The 19,492-nt window shown below is 36.0% G+C and overlaps 1 protein-coding gene across 1 annotated transcript; it reads right to left on the reverse strand.

Moving 5' to 3' along the window:
- Positions 1-1,955: 1,955 nt before the first annotated feature.
- Positions 1,956-5,666, reverse strand: LOC116168178 (ankyrin-1-like). Its single transcript, XM_031483858.1, has 3 exons — positions 5,598-5,666; positions 4,348-4,555; positions 1,956-4,298 (listed from the first exon to the last, which is right to left on the reverse strand). Exons 1-3 carry the CDS (start codon positions 5,598-5,600, stop codon positions 2,305-2,307), a joined length of 2,205 nt encoding a protein of 734 aa, XP_031339718.1. The 5' UTR covers positions 5,601-5,666; the 3' UTR covers positions 1,956-2,304.
- Positions 5,667-19,492: the final 13,826 nt, after the last annotated feature.

The following is a 19,492-nucleotide window of genomic DNA, read 5'->3' on the forward strand; positions in this document are numbered from 1 at the left end:
GTGAGCACCCCTGTCACTATTGCATCGAACAAGTATTTTCTTAGTCTGAAATTGTTCTTGAAACTCCTCTTTCCTATTTCCCACACTTGTCTAATCGTTACCACCTCCTTTTTCTTTAGTTAGATTTGCGCATTTGCTCCAATATGCTCTGAATCAAGAAAATCCGATGTCGTGTGAGTTTAATCCACTGTTTTGATTGCATCTATGATTCTGGTTTTATAATTATGAATTCCTGTTTGATCCATGATAGTGAAAGTCTCTTGAATTCAATCAAATTATAACTACTCGTTCACAAGAGATGCTCAGCCTTCCTAATATGATTAACTAATGGTTTAAAATGATGGAACCAACTACATTATTATTATACTTCGTGATTACTAATAAGTAATAAACCACGTAAAAAGGATTCCGGGCATTTTCAAAGTATTTGGACACGTTACATAATTGTCTTTTGGAAAAATTTGCTATTACATTCATGCACGGTTTAAGAGTGAATTGTAGAAATAAAAATAATGAAGAGAAGAATCGACTTGTTCAATGAAGGGAAGGAATTCAGGAAAGTAGGTCTCCCTACTCCTATTGTAAAAATCGCATTGTCTGAAAACTATTATAATTCGGCGCTTAATACTGCGTAAAACGATCACGCCCAATTTCATTTTCCTCGGATAATTACGAAGTAATTTCCGAAATTGAGGGAAATAACCTTTCCAGTTTAGACTAACAAATATGATTGAGTATTGATTAGCAACAGAACACTTATTTCTTCCTCAGATAATCTTTACATTTGCAATAGACACAAAAAGAATTAATTCCTTTAGAGCGGTCCAAACACGGAAATTTAATTTCTAATTTACAACAAAACCCGGGGATTTAATTGCTGAAATTTTTTACTTGCGGCTTTGCTAGTGCTACCGCAAAGTATACGACGTTTTTTAATTATAAAATTTTCATTTAAAAACTTTTCCTTTTTGAAATTTCTTAGATTCTAAGTGCAGGGTGTGCGACTTCATTGTTTGAATTTTAATTTTTAATTACTCTCTAGAACTTTCCAGATCCCTTCTATAATTTCGAATTAATTTCGCCGAAGTTAATGAGGTGTATATTTTGTCCATTTACGTGAGCGATGAGGCTCGTATGCAAATTGCCCATCCCATTGATGCGCTTTAGCAATTTAAGAGATAAAAGCCCGCAAGTTTTCATCTTTATCTTCGAAAGTTCATGGAGTGTGTTTTTTCTATGATTTAACTGAAACTGTTATACTCACGAACTTCGGGACTTTAATCTGCGAGCTTAAGGTGGGAACTTTTTCAAGATCGCAGGCTCAACGACGGGATGATAGGTTTAATTATTCAGTAAGCTTTTAGTTTTGGAATAAATAAGCGATGGCTCAGTAAATGTTTTATTTCTCCGCAATCATGGCATTTTGCCACCGTCACCGTGGGTATTAATTGGGTGACGTTTTCCTTGTCACCGGAATAAAAAAACCGAAACTGTGAAATGGATTGACGATATAAACGTGGAGAGCTGTAATAGGAATTAATTTTATCCTTAACGCTTAAAGGCTTTCTTTTTGTGTTAAACGTGTAATTATCGTCATGTCGTAAAAACTGACACGAATTTCGCTTGGGAACGAACAGGAAAAGAAACGAACGCAGAAAACAATATTTTTCTTTAAATTAATTTTTAATACTCGAGGGATTTTTCTCCATATTTCTTTTTTGGTGTCTACAGAATTGACATGGTCTTTATTGTCGATAAGCAAAAAGAAAACCATTGCGAACTTCCAACTTCATTATTTCATTTGGACTTTGAATATATAAATTGAAAGATTTGGATATAAAAGCATATTTGTACTTAACTTAATAATTGGACAATCGTCTTCTGGTCTTTTGCTAATAACTATTTGCGATAGGTACTTTTTCTACTGCGCTTACGGCCTTAGATAGTAATAGTAATAGTAATTGATTGTGTTAATATATTGAAGAAATGCTTACACTAGTCCGAAAATCGTATAAAACATAAACATAAAATACATGAAACATATAGAACAAGATTGCATAAATAACATGAAAATTCATTTAGAAAACAAATAATTAAAAAATACAAACAACAAAAAATAAGTTAAAGTGTTAAAGTCTTGAGGTCGCCCAATAATTATATTTGGAATGTTGCAGCTGATAATAAATAAATCTGAACTTTATAAAATTGTTTTTAATACAAAGTATGATATTGACATAACACCAAAGTAAAAAAGATATATAAACAAAACGAGTCTTTATGCACAAAGCACAAGCAATGAAGTAATTAATTATCCACACCAACTGTAAACAAGGGCAGTACATCGGCGCAATGATTGACGGCTACCTTGTATGCAGTAAATCCATCCCTGTTTTTAATATCAAGAGGAAATTGAACGTTAATTAGATATTTTACCAAAGAAGGGTAACATCGTAAAGCTGCTAAGTGGAGTGGTGTATTTCCATCCTTATTTGTGACATGTTTTTTGGCACCTGCTTCTACCAAAAGGGAGACAATTTCTTCAAGGCCATTCCATGCGGCCGTAGTCAAAGGCACTTCTCTGTCTTTGTTGGGGATCTCGGTGTCCACCTTCATGTCTAGAAGTAACCTAACCATTTCGACGTCCTTTTTAACCACCGCCAAATGAAGAGGTGTGTTGTTATCTCTATTTTCAATGTCCTTGTTTGCTCCCCCTTCTATTAATAGACGAGTAATTCCTCTAAAACCCAGCCAAACTGCTGCGAGGACGGGGGAATCTCCGTTGACACTTTTCCTGTCCTTGTCGACTCCTTGCGAGAGTAGTAGTTTTACCATTTCCTCGTCACTATTGAAAATGGCCAAATGAAGTAGAGTATTTCCATTTCGGTCCTGAACGTTCTTATTGGCGCCACGTTCTATTAAGCGGGAGACTAGTTGCTGAAGACCATTCGACGTGGCAGTCATGAGTGGAACACTTCCGTCCCCGGTGGCGGCCTCAACGTCCGCGTTCTTCTCAAGAAGCAGATTGACTAATTCTGTGTTATTTTTAATAATTGCAAGGTGAAGAGGTGTACTGTTATCTCGGTTTCCTCCGTTTACATTTGCTCCCCCTTCTAAAAGCAAACGCGCAACGTCCTTGTATCCCCACCAAACGGCCGTTACCAACGGAGTGTCTCCAATGTTATTTTTTAATTCAAGGTCAACTTTCTTTCCTATAAAGAGCTTCACCAATTCTCTGTCGTTGTTATAAACAACCAAATGAAGTGGAGTGTTACCATCACGGTTTTGAACATTTTTGTTAGCACCACCATCCATTAAAAGCGAAATTATTACTACAAATCCATTGAAAGTCGCCATAGTAAGTGGAACATCTTGATCCTTATTCACCGCTTCCGTGTCCACTTTCTTCTCGAGCAGCAACCTAACCATTTCGATGTTGTTCTTCGACACTGCCAAATGAAGAGCGGTATTGTTATCCTTATTTCCGACATTCCTATTCGCTCCGCCCTCTATTAGCAGACGAGTGACCTTTCTAAAACCCCGCCAAACTGCCGTTATCAGAGGGGTATCTCGAATATCGTTCTTAACTTCCAAATCAACTTTTTTGGCTATCAGCATCGTAATCAATTGCGCGTAATTTTTATGTGCCGCCACATGAAGGGGAGTATTTCCATCGTGATCTTTGACATTTTTGTTTGCTCCGCCGTCTATCAAAAGAGAGGCGACCTCTACGAAACCATTCCACGCGGCTGTAATGAGAGGAACGTCTCCGTTTTTGTTCAATGCTTCGGTATCTGCTCCTTTGCCAAGAAGTAACTTAACCATTTCGATGTCATTTTTTGTCACTGCCAGATGGAGAGGCGTATTGTTGTCTTTATTTTTCACGTTTATGTTCGCACCTCCCTTTATCAATAAGCCAGCAACCTCTCTAAAACCAAGCCAAACTGCCGTTATAAGTGGAACGTCTTGAATTTCATTGCGTGTTTCTATATCGACCGTTTTCGTCATTAAAAGTTTAACCATTTCCGGGTTTTTTCCATAGACGGCCAAATGAAGGGGAGTGTTTCCATTTCGATCTTTCACGTTTTTATTAGCTCCACGAAATTCCTCAGCTTCCACCAAGATTGCTACCACGTCCAAGCAACCTTTGTTCACGGCTACATGTAACGGAAGATCTCGTGCATTGTTTCGAATGTTAACCATTGCGCCATTATTAATTAACCATTGCACTTTATTTGTATCGCATCGATTGGCAGCAAGATGCAAAGGCACGGCGCCATTGGGATCTTGAGAATTAACATCTACACCAACAAATCGTCATGCTATCGAATTTAGCAAAATAATACGTACCGATAATCCTAGTGCTATTTTCAACTACGTTATCACTATCAGCAAATGACACAGTAAACATTAATAAGAAAACAACGTACATTTTGCGGTTACGATACGTAGCAGTATCACGAATCAATGCAAAAACCAGTTTGGAAGCATTTATATATGAGTCGGTTTCTACGATCGTCATAAGTGGTGTGAGAACGGAAAATCCAGAATGATGAACCTTGTTTGGGAAAAATATGTAATGTTCGTGTTATGGAAATAGGAGTTGCTTTTCTCCGAAGTTGTAGATATCTACTAATAAGAACAAGCGTCCAAGCCTGCACTTCTTAATTGTGATGATTTACTTAACGATTTAAACGCTTAGGCTTTGGCTTTAAAAGTGAATATGATAGATTGTGCTGTAAAGTGTGAAGAAGTTTTTAGAATCCTCTTCTATCAAAACTGTGTCAAGAACGCATCTGTAAACTGCTGTCGAGTTCTCCAACTCGTAAATGAGATGACATTAGACATTTTCTGTATGCCACCCTGTGTATCTTAGGTTTTAACAAAGTATTTGAATGTTCTGTAAAATGCTAATTATCTATACGAGGTGTCAATTTTAAAACTTGCCATATTTTCCAAGCTAAAGAAGATATTGAAAATCGCGCAAAACCGTTTCGGGGCTATCGCGGGGGAACCAGAATGACGGCTATGAGTGACAAACGCCCCCCCTCCTTAACACCCCCCCTCCCTCTTCAAAAATCCTAAATGACAGCCCCATACTTGTGACACATCGTTGGAAAGCTACTAAAAATTGCTTTCCAGTGGTACCAATAAAGTCAATATTATTAAGACAATTTAACAAAAAATTTTTAAAATAGTGCACACGGACGGCAGTACAAAACGATAAAGGATCTGAGGATCCTTAATAATATATTCGCGCAGGCGGCGAATATTACGCACTCTTATCGTAGAGATGGAATGTTAAATCGTAATTGATTGTAATTCAACAATTTTTCTTGTTTTAGTAGCCATGTGTAGGTGTTCTTATACAATATACAGGGGGAAATTTTGTCTGGAACACTGATTTATATACTGAAAACTACAACAACATGGTCGCAAGGTTACAGGGGGGGGGCATATTTTTTTAGTGGCACTGTTTCCGTAAATACCGATTGTTGGCGCCATAGCGGATTTTTTAAAATAGAAACACCCACTTGCGCATGCGCAATTCTGCCCAAAAGCTTTTCAGATCTTCGTTTTATGTCTAAGAATATGCGTACCATATTTTGTTCCAAATGGTTCAGCCGTTTAGCCGGAAATGAGAGTACAGATAGACCGACATCATCGAGATTTTGTTTGATTCGCATTCCTGGTGTTTCAAAACGTGTATTTTCGTCAAAAAAGTGGGGGGTCATTCTTTACCCCAATGCCTTAACAAGAATACAAACATGAAATAATTTTTAATTTCTGATCGAATGACACAAATAACAAGTCTGTAAGTGTCAGACAGACAGACAGACATCAAGAGCGCAAAAGTGCACTTTTTATTTGTTGAAAGTGCACTAAAAAAAAGTAATGATGGAATATAATGGTTCGATTATACCTAGTGTTTCAAATGTGATCAAGTTATTACGAGTACTGTGTTTAACCCCCTAATCGAGCCATGGCACCCACTACATGCATCGCAAAAAAACAGCCACAAACTAATTGGAATACATTCAAAATGTGTAGGTATATGAAGAAACCTTATTACCTCATAAAGGTGTCGTAACGAAAATAAATATAGAGGTGAACGTTACGCTATACAAGTCATCAGCATATAATGCGCTCATCATGTCACCAAGATTGAAAAAAATCCTGCTACGTATCCTTCGGCCATTACTTTTATCTCTCTTCCTTCGGCAAAGTCTCGTTCGAATGCAACACACAATGATCGCAAGTCATTTGTAGTCGTTTTGCTTCGCAGAGAATTTTTCGTGCAAGTATCAGGTGGTAATAAACATAAAACAGTGATTGGATTTTAAGTTAGTACACTTTTATGGTACGTCGAAATTTTAAGTGTCGCTTCGTGACTATATCAAAGTGGATCATAAAACGAAATTTTCGATAAATAATTGATTAAAAATTTATTAAACAAAGAGGCTCATTTACTTTGACGATTATTACATAGGATTTCGGCGAACGTTTCGTAATTACCATATTTTTGGAAATAGAGCCCGCGTTTCCTGTATTTTCCTTGTTTGGCTTACTGCTGCGCGGCAATAAAATTTTATACCGTTACAGATATAGGTATTTGTCAATATGTCATTGGTCCTTTGTCAGCAAACAAGTGGAAATGGGTATACGTCAATAAATTCAAATTTAACCGTATTTTCCCCCTATATAAATGTAACAACGCCTCGGGGAAAGAATTGCTATAGGTACACATTTCGGAGCCCGTGTTTTCTTTGTATATGCTCTAATCGATTTGCATTATTTTAATAGGTGCATAGTTTAAAGAGTATGTTACCCTAAATTTACAAGGGCTCTAGTTCCGAGCGGGTTCAGTTACATTTATTTAGATCATTTGCCTTTTCTTTACACGTCGAATGAGTGCGTGTAGGAATATTTAAAAATATTAAAGTGCACCTGTACGCCTGCTTGCCTGGACAGATGGTTGCGCGTTTTTTTGTCTGTTGAAATGTAATTTTAAGAAAGTTCTTCGTTTTACGGACCAGCTGACACCAATTGGGCGCTTTATAAAGCATGTAAGGACCTATAACCTCTTACATCACTGAAAAGAGCATTTCTTACTGAAGTGCAACGAATGGATTATTCGTTTAGCCTTAAGACCCCACTTACCTTGTCAGATCTAAAAGAATTTTCTGTATAAAATGCTTCGATAACGCTCAGATCATATATTCGGAAAATCTATTTTTCACATTAATCTGCAACAGTCTGAACGGATTTATGTACCTACTTTCCCAAGCTATAAAGTTCGTTTACAATTAGAACAGTGATGCATTGAAATGGTAAGGTCGGGGGACTTCATTCCTCATTGTCTTCAACGGCAAACTATTCGCATAAATCTTTTGCGGTGTTAATGAGAAATTACACGAGTCAATGTTTATGAATTAATTCCAAATACCTCAGTCTCGATGCAAAATTCTATATTAGAAAGGCCGAATTCTTTATTCTTACTAAAACCATTGAATAAAAACACTATTTTATTCAATGCTAAAACTTAATGAACAGTTTTCATTTGAATTGAGATGCATTAAAACTGGCCTTTAATTAAAATACAATTACGTATTCACATACAGATCCCAATTTGCTCACAAATGTTCATATCAAAGTGGTATCAGAAATGAGTACGTCAGTAATTCGTGAATTAATTTAATCCTTTTATTACTGTCGATTACTACATCTTTACCGAAAATTCCAAGGATATATACATATATTAATAATATTTCTATTTAGATTTATAAATCAATTTTGGAAAAAGTTCCGTAAATTCCCCCCAAAAATCATGATCATAGTTGTAAATGGTTCAAAATTTAAAATTTCTAAAGTAGGCTTTGTAAAGGTTAGTTACATTACCCGCGGCCAACTCGCTAACGTAATTTAATTACCCCTTACCTTTTATCTCCTGAAAATCAAAACTCGACACTCTGGTTTGATTGCTGACGAATAAAAAATACAAATTTCCAAATAAATAAATAGTGAATATATAAATTCGATCCAATTCCATTCTACATTTTTTCTGATTTAAAAATTTATGTTTCCTATAAATATTGAAATTGCAACTCCTACCTGGTGGTTACGTTTCGTCCTAATGTCCCGTGTCTAAATTTTTATCCACAATAAACTAAATTTTTTACACAAAATACTCGCCTTATGACTAAGGAATATTATCCAAATTCCCAACTAATTAAAAAATAACCAAATTCCTTTGTATGAATGAGACACAATACAAATTTGTTCCATGCAAAGCATTTCCACAGATCAGTTCGGTAACGATATTATGATTACGTTAAGGTTAAATAAACATCCGCTGCAAATTCTTGAATACAACCGATCAATACTTTATACTGTTCAAAAAATTAAAATAACTTACAGATATCGCTGGAATCGGTGTTTTTTAGGTTCTGGAAGAGGATGGGGCTAGTTCCGAATTTACGTAGCAAGGAATGGCACTTCTGTGTAGGAAGTGACGACGTACAGATAAACTCCACCACTATGTCCGAGTTGTCTACGAAACAGTCATTAGAACCGAGTCAACTTGTTGATGAGGTCTTCCAAAGACACATCGTCCGAGAACTAGAAGATGTACTAGAAGCAGGAATCAACCTCCAAACTCACCTTGGACATCGCCGATGGAACGGATGGGACTTACCGATTCTGCGTGGATTTATGGAAACTTACTGCGGTTACTGACTTATGAAAAATTGCCACTGGCGATTTATGTCCTTCAGTACTCGTTCTCTGCGGCGATCTGTCTTAACCTTCTCGGCCCGGTGTTCTAAAAAATTACGTACTCGCCGGAGTTGTGTTACCCCAGCTACAATTTTGTCTGTTAGCAACTGAAGCGGCTTTATTTCTCTTCTGTTTACATTTTATTAACGAGCGACAAAAAGCGAGATCGTTATTTTGGACTTTCTGTCCGTCCGTTCGTCTGTGTGCATGATAACTCTGCCCCAAGATCTGCCAGCTTGTGTACGTGACAACTCGCGAACGGTTTCGAATTCTTCAAATCTTTTTTCAGTAATAGGTAGACATTTAGACAATGGTCAAAGAACTAACTGATTAAATTTTGATCATTTGGACTTTTTGTCCGTTCGTCTGTCCGCCTGTATACATGATAACTTACGAACGGTTTCAGTTTTTCCAATTCTGTTTTCAGTAATAGGTGGACAATGGTCAAGTGTTTAACAGATTAAATGTTGGTCAACCAGTCAACCAGAATTGTTGTAACTCGTAATCACTATCGGAATTCCTAACGTTCTCCGGAAGTTCTCATAGCTGCTTTCCTGTGAGATATTTTCTGGTCACAACAATAAACTAAAACTTAACAGCATTTACCGTGCGAAAAGCACAAAATCCAACTGACAATCGATCACAAACGTAACCACATTTATGCAAATTTCGACATGCAGTGACTGAATGACTTACGATATATGCGACTGAGCGTAAAGTAAGCATCACAGGAACCGAGGGGGTTAATCGACCAACCCCGACGGTTTTAACCTTATTTTGATTATTATTATTATCTGCTCTAGATGGTTTTGGCGATTATCATGGTCAGATTACAGGTTCTAAATACAGCTTAAAAACACTTTCGCCAGGGAATCCTCAAACATCACGATCATAAAAAATGAATTTAGGACAAAAGGAGAATACTGAGCGACCGCTTGATGGAAAGCTGTATTTCCGCTCTATTGAAACACTGCGTATAACAAAAAATGAGAAGAAAATGACAAAAGAAAGAAAGGTAAAGATCGCATTGCGTTATAAGTCTCAATGTCTTAAGGATAATTAAGACATACTCTTAATTTTCCATAGACTTTTTTCATCAATTTGCAACCGAACTCGCGAAGTTGTTCAAATGCGGCTGCGGTTTCTGCTACTGAAGAGCGTGATTTTTGCAAGCTTACCCTTCAAACGGATAACTTTCTTGAAATTACATTTCACACAAAAAACGCGCCTTCTGTCCAGGTAACCTTACTATTTTAACATGGGTGTACAGGTGTACTTTACTATAATTAAATACACCCGCTCATTCGGTTTGCAAAAAAAGCAAATGTTCTATAAATAAATGTAGTTTGCTCAAAATTCAAGGAAAATAGTTTTTAAATAAAGTACCAAGGCATAAAATAATGCAAATCGATAATAGGGGATGTACAAACAAAACGCGAGCTTCGAAATGTGTGCCTAATGCGATTCTTTTCCCAAAGTGTTGTTACATTTATATAGATAGTGGAATATAGGGTTAAATTTAAATTTATTGAGGTCTATTTCAAAGGACCAATGACATACTGACACATCTATATCTGACTACTGAAGGATGTAATTTTTGAAAAATTCACCTCTTTCAACCCGAAACCTTTTCGGACAGAACGCTTTGTATGCTGCTGTATTCATTCTTTGACTTAAAAGATATTTTTCGGCTTTTGAACTCATTTTGGACGCACTTCTGGAATTAAATTCTGTACCTTTAAATTTTCAAGATCACACACAAAAAAATGTCTTTTGTACATAGTGCCACAAGGTAGGTGATCAAAGTTTAGGGGAAACGTTTGGATTTGAGGCATATCGGTTCAATCTCCTCTTATACGGCAACCGCATGGGTAAGTATTGCCTTTGGTACTGCTATTCTATATCACAACTACATCAGACTGAAGTTTTATTCTTTGAATACATTAATTTTCCGCTGTGAAGAACACGAGTTTGGTTTTTTGATAGGTGCTTCGTCGATAAAAAATTAGTTCAGAATGAAATCTATCTGGATGAAATTTCTTGTTCTTACATTTTAAAATGCAGTCATCATTGCTCTGCTGTAAGAAGTAAGACATTAAGCTTTTCGCTCCCGGAAAGTTTACCGAAAACAGTTTACCGAAAACAGTTATCCGAAAACAGTTTACCGAAAAACAATTCACCAAAATGGCAATATACCGAAAGAACAATACGTCGAATTTCAATTGACCGTAAAGCAGTTTTGCCGAATTACACTTTACCGAAAGGAAAGTTTACCGAATATTAACATAACCATCGAGGTGGAAATGTGCTCGCCCGAAAAGATGTTTTTTATGTAAAATTCGCCATCCTCAACCAAACGATCTTACGCCCAATTTGCAAACTTTTGACAGTTCAGGTGGTCCTAGCCAGCTCATAATTTTGCAATGTCTGTTCGTCCGCCTGCCTGTCCGTTAGCATGATATCTCGAAAACCAACGGTCCGATTACAATAAAATTTTGCAGGTGAATTCTTTATCAAATTTGTAGATCGGAGTTCGTGAATTGGCAATGTAGGTCAAAAAAATGAAGGCCACGATCTTACTCATGGTTGAGTCAAAACTTCAAACGCGAATTGCGACTGAACGAGACGTCGGAGTTTGGAATATTGTTAATGTACAATTATATTAAACACGAAAGGTCCAAGATGACATTGCTGATGCAATTATTACATTAATTATATCAATAGTTAATACTACTATGTTTCTAACAACTTTTCCTTCACACTTTACCAAGGCTTAGGACTTGCAGCTCAAAGTGGCGTGTTTAGAAAGTCAGAAAAGAATTCCTTTGTCGTTTTTTTTTGTTGTTTAAATTTTTTTGTCTTTGTTCCGGAAATTGAATTCCTTTTTCGTTTTTTCTTTTGTTTTTTGATTTGTTCTTGTTTTTTTTCAAAACGGGAGAAATTTTCGATAAACTCTCCTTTCGGTAAAGTGTGATTCGGTAAAACTGCTTTTCGGTAAATTGAAATTCGACGTATTGTTCTTTCGGTATATTGCCATTTCGGTGAATTGTTTTCGGTAAAGCTTTTCAATGTTACTGAATTTCTCAGGAGGTTAGCTATCAGATAAGCTCAACTGAAACATGAAAAATCCTACTTTAGCTTATTTTTAATTAACTTCGAATGCAACTAATTTCACGCCGTACGATTGCACCCATTGCGCCTGGGCACAGTCGTAAAATCCACTCTTTGCCTTCCCCAATTTTCATCTCAACACGTCGTATAAAACAATCGTTAAGACTTTGACATAAACTTTTTATAGTTCCAAAAGTTACAGCGATCATTAAACGAAATGATTTCCTGTTATCATCAATCGCTTCCCTTCGCCTTCAGCTTCTGCTTTATCTCATAACTAGAAAGCACGGCTAAACTAAAAAAAAAATCCCCATAAATTTCCTCTTATGAATCTACCTTCAAGGTTCGTTAATTCCAAGTTCAGCGACGAATTAATCACGTCTGATAGTAAAGACTATGGAAGCGATCCTCTTGTAACGAGCCAGACATCTGCGTATACAGTCAAGGCACTTTATGCAAAGAACAGCTTTAGTTCCTTGACCTTATTGGATTGTACGATGTGTTCGGAAAGGATCGCCCGAGGGCTATGTCTTAAAACTCGTAAAACCTACCGCAACCAGAAGTCGTTAAGATCTCGCTTTATGCCACAATGTGATTATAATTCATTCTTTCTTTATACTGGCTCAAAATAATTACACGCTTGCCCGCTCCCAGTTGATGAATCTATAATGATGCCGTTCAGTGAATTAATTTTTATGCAGAGATAGTTATTACTGTTATACTATTGACTAGTATCGTTTCGTTTTTATCAAGGAAATGGACTTGGTTGTTTAATTACTTCTGTTTCGCGTGTATTCTTCCGTGGATGTTTCAATTCGAGTGCTTGTGTATAAACTGGCCTAGTTAAACCAATCTCCAAAGCACGTCCACTTAAAATCTTCTAAGTTGTTAGGTACTAATAAATGAGATAAGCGATTTTCTTAAGGATTGGAAATTTAATTTACTGTTTATGGCGAGCAAACCGTAAACTTTTTAAATTAGCATTTTGATACATTTTTTCAATTCATTTTTTAATACATCAGTATTAGAGGCGGTTATGCTTCCCCCTTAAGTTTGAAATTCTTTTCGAACAAGTTGTTGAAAACTCTCCGCAGCTTTCAGATTTCATTTGATTCTTTTGTCATCGTTAAGATTTATGTGTATCTGAAAAGTGTCTTCAACTTTTAGATGTATTTCCTGTTGCTTGAATGGAAATTTGAAAATTGTGTAAGTTTTCTGCGTACACAGGTTGTATCCTGTCAAAAGAAATTTATTAGATGAATTTATACCGAAGTCGTTTTATTTCTCAAATCCAATGAGTGATAGCATAACTTTGAAAATGTGAAGGTATTATGTTTCTATATCTTTTGATATAGATTTTGGGGCAAGTTCATTCAAAAATGACCTTCTTTAAGCAAAATTGTCCAACTTGTATGAGTAGTAAAAAATAATAGTATGCTCAAGGGAAAAAGAAAATTGCATAACTTCTTGACATTGGTGACGTCAACTACAATCGCCTGGAAATTTCCTGAAAGCATTAATAAAACGGTTCATTAATGCAAATTTCTTTTCAAATGAGAAACTGTAACTGTCAAGCGCTTTCTAGAATTGCCCATTTCCTTTTTCAGCACACGCACGTCGTTTCGTACCGTCATCTGTCTGTCTATATGTATTTTTTAATGGGTTAACTTGAGGGATCAAATCCCAACAATAAGTTGATTGATTCAAGGGAAAAGTAAGGACGTAACTTACACGGGCGTTAAGAAAATAATATTAAATTTGTTCTGATCAAGGTAAAACTTTTGCGAGAGATCCTTGAAGAGAGAATTCGATTGAAAATAATGAAATTCTTAAGAGAAGGATAATGTAATGAATAATTAAAAACTTCACTGCATTTGTATTAGACCAAGAATGATAAGATTCTAAAATTTAATTACCCTAATTCGTAATTGCAAGCAGCCAATACTGTCAAGTTGTACAGTTGCGACAATTATAACTTTGCTCAAACTTCATCTTCCATTGTATTGATTTTATCAAATTTGCGCGACGTGCTTTCCCCGACAAGCTTGATGATAAAACAATTGCCAGCCATTCCATCTCATTATTTACAATTCTTATTTTATTTTACGCTGAGCTTTACCAAAATGTGACGTTCATGCAAATACCGAGGGGGAGGGGGTACCAAGACGGCGGAGTATTCTGTATTTTCCAATTTGGAAGTATAGCTGTTAAATCACATCAAAGAGAAAAGATATTTAATATCGTCTGAATTCCTGGACACTCCCCAACCCTTACATTCCGGCGTGCTAGTCTTTTTCGAGCATTTTTTAGTCACTTGCGTGCCCATATCGTCCTTATGGACTTCAAATTTCAATTGGGAAGTCTTTTATTCTTACAGACGCTGTGGGTTAAATAAATCTGAGGTATAAGGTGCAAATTTCAATCAAGGACCTGACAACTGAGTTGTTGCTGTTGAAACGCGTTCAAGATTTTAATGTATGTATTTACGTGGTTTATTGGTGTTTTCCTTTTACTTTTGCAAATATATAAAATATGCTCAGAATGGCCTCTGCTAGTACAGATTTATTATTATGGTCGGTGTTTCTTGTGAGAACTCAGGTCTAGCCTGGTTAACTAATCGCACGGATTAAAATCAAGTAACGATTAGTGTCTGTGTCTGTGTCTGGTGTAGTTATGTAGGGTCCTTAAAAAAAATTATATATACAAAAAAAAATCACACACGTACATTGGACATCTAGGGTGATGGGCACAATAGCCAACGCTATCAGGAAAGAGAATACGAGTGGGTTGTGATAACGTGGTGTGTTTCTGTGAAGAAGGAGTCTTGTGTTTTTTAATTGTATTTATGGTGTTTCTTTGTTCCTGAGGGCGTATTTGTGAGGTTGCTTGGGTTTTTGGTGGAGATATTGCAGTATTTTGTGAGCCTGTGGTGCTGTTAGGTTTTTGCGCTTCGGTTGTATATTATTATTATTATTATTATTATTTCTTTTATTGTATCTAAAGGATTATAATTTTCTATTATAAGGATACGGTTGCACTAAACGTGCTAAAACAGTGCGTAATACGTTAACGAAAACAATTTAACGAAAAAAAAATAAAAATATTAAGATAATTAATTATGAGACATGAGAAAAAAAAGGTGAATCATTGTGGTTTTACAAATTATATAAAAAATTACTCATTTAATAGGAATAATCGCGCTCTCAACATAGAGGTGACAAAACCACCCATCGAAAAGAGTATGTTATATGAGTCCGATTCCAGAGCATTGGCAAGCTCAACCAGGGAGTTTATCTCTCTTACCTAATATATACTAAAATGAAAGACTCGTTACTGTTTATAGAATAAAATAGGGCCGAAGGGGCTTACCCTCCGGAGTGGAAGGAGACAGTTGTGATACCAATCTTAACACCCGTGAAAGAATCGACGATCCGCAATGCTAACTTACATTGAATAATAGCATTGAATAAGTAATCATTATTCAATGATAATAGTTATTTATTATACAAGCCGATAAAGAGATGTTTAAACCACCTAGTGAAATAACATTCACTAGATGGTTAATTTCCCTTTATCGTCGTGTACAATACGAAACATTATTTTATAGCAGAGGCCCTAGAAATCATTATAAAACTTCCGAAAATGTTGTTGGTAATTAATTTAGACGTTCAAAATAGCAAGTTTAGGCTCTCCCTTCGTTTCCGTGGGAACAAAATGGTAAAACTACTACTACTACTACTAATCTCGCAAGGAGTCGACAAGAACGTTATGGACCGAAATAAGGGGGGGGGGGGGGGCAAACAAGAACATGGGAAATAAAGATAACAACTCAGCTCTTCACTTGTCGACGTGGAAATAGTTACGTTACTTCTAAAGATGAAGGTGGATACTGGGATCCTTAACAACAATAGCGTTGTTCCTTTGATCACGGCCACATGGAATGACTTTGAAGAAGTCTCCATTTTAATAGAAGCAAGTGCCAAAAAACATGCCACAAATAAGGAAGGAAATACACCACTCCACGTAGCAACGTTGCGATGTAACTCTCCTTTGGTAAAATATCTAAATTAACGTTCAATCTCCTCTTGATATTAAAAACAAATATGGGCCGACTCCATATGATCAAGCTGGCAATCATTGCGCAGATGTACTGCCCTTGTTTACAGTTGGTGTGAATAATTAACTGTTATTGCTTGCGCTTTGTGCTTAAAGCTCGTTATCTTTTATTTTAGTGTTATCTTAATATCATATTTTGTATTTAAAACCTTTGTATAATGTTCAGAGTTAGATTGTTTACTGCTAGCTGCAACAGCCCAAATATAATCATGGATTATAAATATCATTAATTAATAAATAAGATATGTACATTAAAAATTGAAACCAGGTGTCAAATTCTTGACAGAATAGCTTCCTAGCTGAAACCAAAAATTGCCAACATATGTACGCACTTGCGCATGCATTTTGTTAGCTTTTATTAAAAGGACCTACCATCTAAATTTCGTTAAAATTGTTCCATAAATAAGAAAGTTGCATTTCTGCGCATGCACAACACGATTTTTGCGCATGCATTTTGTTTGCTTTTATTAGAGGGACCTACCATCCAATTTTCGTTAAAATTGTTCCATAAATAAAAAAGTTGGATGTTGCACATGCGCAACTCGATTTTTTGCGCATGCATTTTGTTTTCTTTTATTAGGAGAACCTACCATCCAAATTTCGTTTTAATTGTTCTATAAACAAGAAAATTGCATTTCTGCGCATGCGCAACACGATTTTTGCGCATGAATTTTGTTTGCTTTTATTAAAGGGACTTACCATAGAAATTTCGTTTAAATTGCTTCAGAAACAAGATCGTTGCGTTTTGCACATATTATGCAACACAATTTTTTGACTTTGACAATTTTTTTCTCCGTTTTTTGATAATATAACCCGGCCCAATTTTTGTAGGTTGTACACAGGAAAATAAGGTCTTCCAAATAATAGAATAAAAATTTTAGGTTGCTATTTGAAAAAAAAAAGTTCGATGCCGTTACGGCGCTCCAAAATTTCTTTTCAAAAATCCGGCCCGTTATTTTTCTGTTCGGTATGCCTAAAACATATATACAAAATTTCAACAAAATCCGTCGAGCCGTTTTCTCAGAAATTTGCCAACAAACGTACGTACGTACATACGTACGTACGTACATACAGACGGAAAAAAATTTTATTCTTTAAAAGTTGCTTAAAATGGTCTAAAACGTCGACATTTGATGAAATTTTGAAATGTTCAAAAAACGTTCCTAGCACATGCTAGGAAGCTAAAAATTTTATTCTTTAAAAGTTGCTTAAAATGGTCTAAAACGTCGACATTTGATGAAATTTTGAAATGGTCAAAAAACGGCTATCGCAATAGCTACCTAGCACATGCAAGGAAGCTAAAAATGATGTAGGTACTTAAAATTACTAACGGGAAAATTGTTCGGTGTCTAACTCGGGAAAAGTAGATAATTACTAAATTTGTGCTTATAAATATATACTGAAAAAATACCATCGCAGCTCACTATAAGGAAGCTGGTGAAAGAAATGTCTATTGTAGATTGGCTCTACTCCACTTACTATACCATGACGTTATCGTAGACGGGCTATCATCTTGCGAGTCCCAAGTCTATACGAATTATGGACGGTTGAGGTAAATTAGGTGAACATTCGACATATCCCTAACCAAAACATTTTGAAAAATTGGTAATCTGCCATACCAAACCCCAAAGGGTGTCCGATCTTTGTACGCCAGAGATCCTTTTTATGAAAAGTCTTCAGAAAAACTTGCAAATCCCATGAGATCCCCAAAAATCGTATGAATTCCTGGTAGATCCTGTAAAAACCTGCTGAAACCTTCGATATCCCTTAAAATTCCTTGATATTTTAGATACATTGCAACGACACCACTAGAACTGAAAAATTCTTAAGAGCACGGTCACTTTTAACTTACGCGTAACTATTGCTAGTGATAGTATGACAATTTTACACCGCGATATTGATACTTTGGCATATGCCTGGCGTAGCTGCCTCTTCCAGAATTTGATCAACTGTCAATAATTGTTAATGATGCGAAAATATGTGATTACCAACCGATTTGTATAAATTAAAGCTAAGTGCTATTGTTTATTATTGTTTAAATCTAAATAAATAATGTTTATTTCAAAATTGAAATGGATAAGCTTTATGTATGTAGATTTAGGTGCATTACGTTATGTTAAACGTCCAATCTTTTCGTTTTTTTTCGGTTTATTGAAATATGCCTTCCGTTATGAATTTTTCCATATCTACCATTATTTATGTCTCCCACTTTAATTTTACTAAACGAGATTTTGTAAAAGTTGCCTTTGTGAGAAGAAAATTGAAAAACATAAATAACGAGCACGGAGACAGTTATACACACGTAGGTCTTACTTTTTTACGCTGTGGGTTTACATATTATAAATTACCCTTAATGTCCAGCTTTTTCGGTCCCAGTGCAACTATGCGACGTGCTTTGCTGCAGCATAGTTCGAATGGAATTTTGAGTTTGCGTTATACTTGGAAATCGATATCACAACGCCATTAAGGAATGCTTTTAAAGGTCCTGATCTAATCTGGGAAATGCGATCTTGATTCGAAAGAACTATACGAATGTGGCCATTTAGTGACTAAAGCTGTTTATTGAGAGGAAAACTGGAAAAGTGAACTTCTTTGAAAGCTCCCGGCGTGCGATGCTAGGGAGATCCCTACAAGAATGTAATGCCGAAGCAGGAAACGCTAATAAAACGCACCTGCTGTTATTCGACACCCTGCTAACTTTTAAGCTAGAATGCGAACAACGATATTTCCCGACTTTTAGTTTTATACATTTCCATCTTTTATATTGTTACAATTTTTTACTAACTTAGCTGCCTAATACTTCAAAATCAGGAAATTAATGTGTGCGTGTATGTGACAGGAATAGTGTTACCGTTAACGAAGGAAATAATGTCGAAACGACATGGGGTAATGTCGCACCGAACACCCACAAGTGTACTACGCTTACTTTAAACATACACGCGGATGCTGCATTTCGAAAGGCACTACAAATGAAACTGTTTGTTTTCGATTGCGGTTTTTCATTTCCGGCTTCTGCGAAACAGTTTTTATTTAGACTTTGGTCGTTTTTGTTTTACGCGATCGTAATGGATTACGCCAAGAGCGGTCCAATTGATTTTCTAAATTTAGGGCAGCACTATTTTTATTTAAAGTCAAACTGTCATGTCGGTTTAGCCTTCGCTATTGTGAAAACAAAACACGAAATTATACTTGACATTTAATTACGCTACTAATTACAATTGTCCGGAGAGATTTGTCTTTGCATTAATTATATTCTGACATAATTGTCATCATCGTGACAGTCGAATCGACATTGACGTGAGTGGCGAAAGCATAAACGAATCATAGCAATTTGTCCATTGCTTTCCTCAGGCATCCGAATGTATTTGCCACTATTAAATTTTTTTTAATTGTTAATTATACGAATACTTACATTCGGTATCATTAGCGATGTGTTAACAAGATAGTAATTAGTTTTGTTGGCGTCTCATTGTTTCCTTGAGATCAAAGGAGG

Source organism: Photinus pyralis, unplaced genomic scaffold (genome assembly GCF_008802855.1).
Source record: "Photinus pyralis isolate 1611_PpyrPB1 unplaced genomic scaffold, Ppyr1.3 Ppyr1.4_LG4, whole genome shotgun sequence".
In the NCBI taxonomy this organism is placed as follows: Eukaryota; Metazoa; Arthropoda; class Insecta; order Coleoptera; family Lampyridae; genus Photinus; species Photinus pyralis.

Bases quoted from the DNA above. Each gene is read 5' to 3' on its own strand.
- LOC116168178 (XM_031483858.1), bottom strand. The intron at 4,299-4,347 runs GTACGTATTATT...TTGTTGGTGTAG, and splicing joins AAATAGCACTAGGATTATCG to ATGTTAATTCTCAAGATCCC.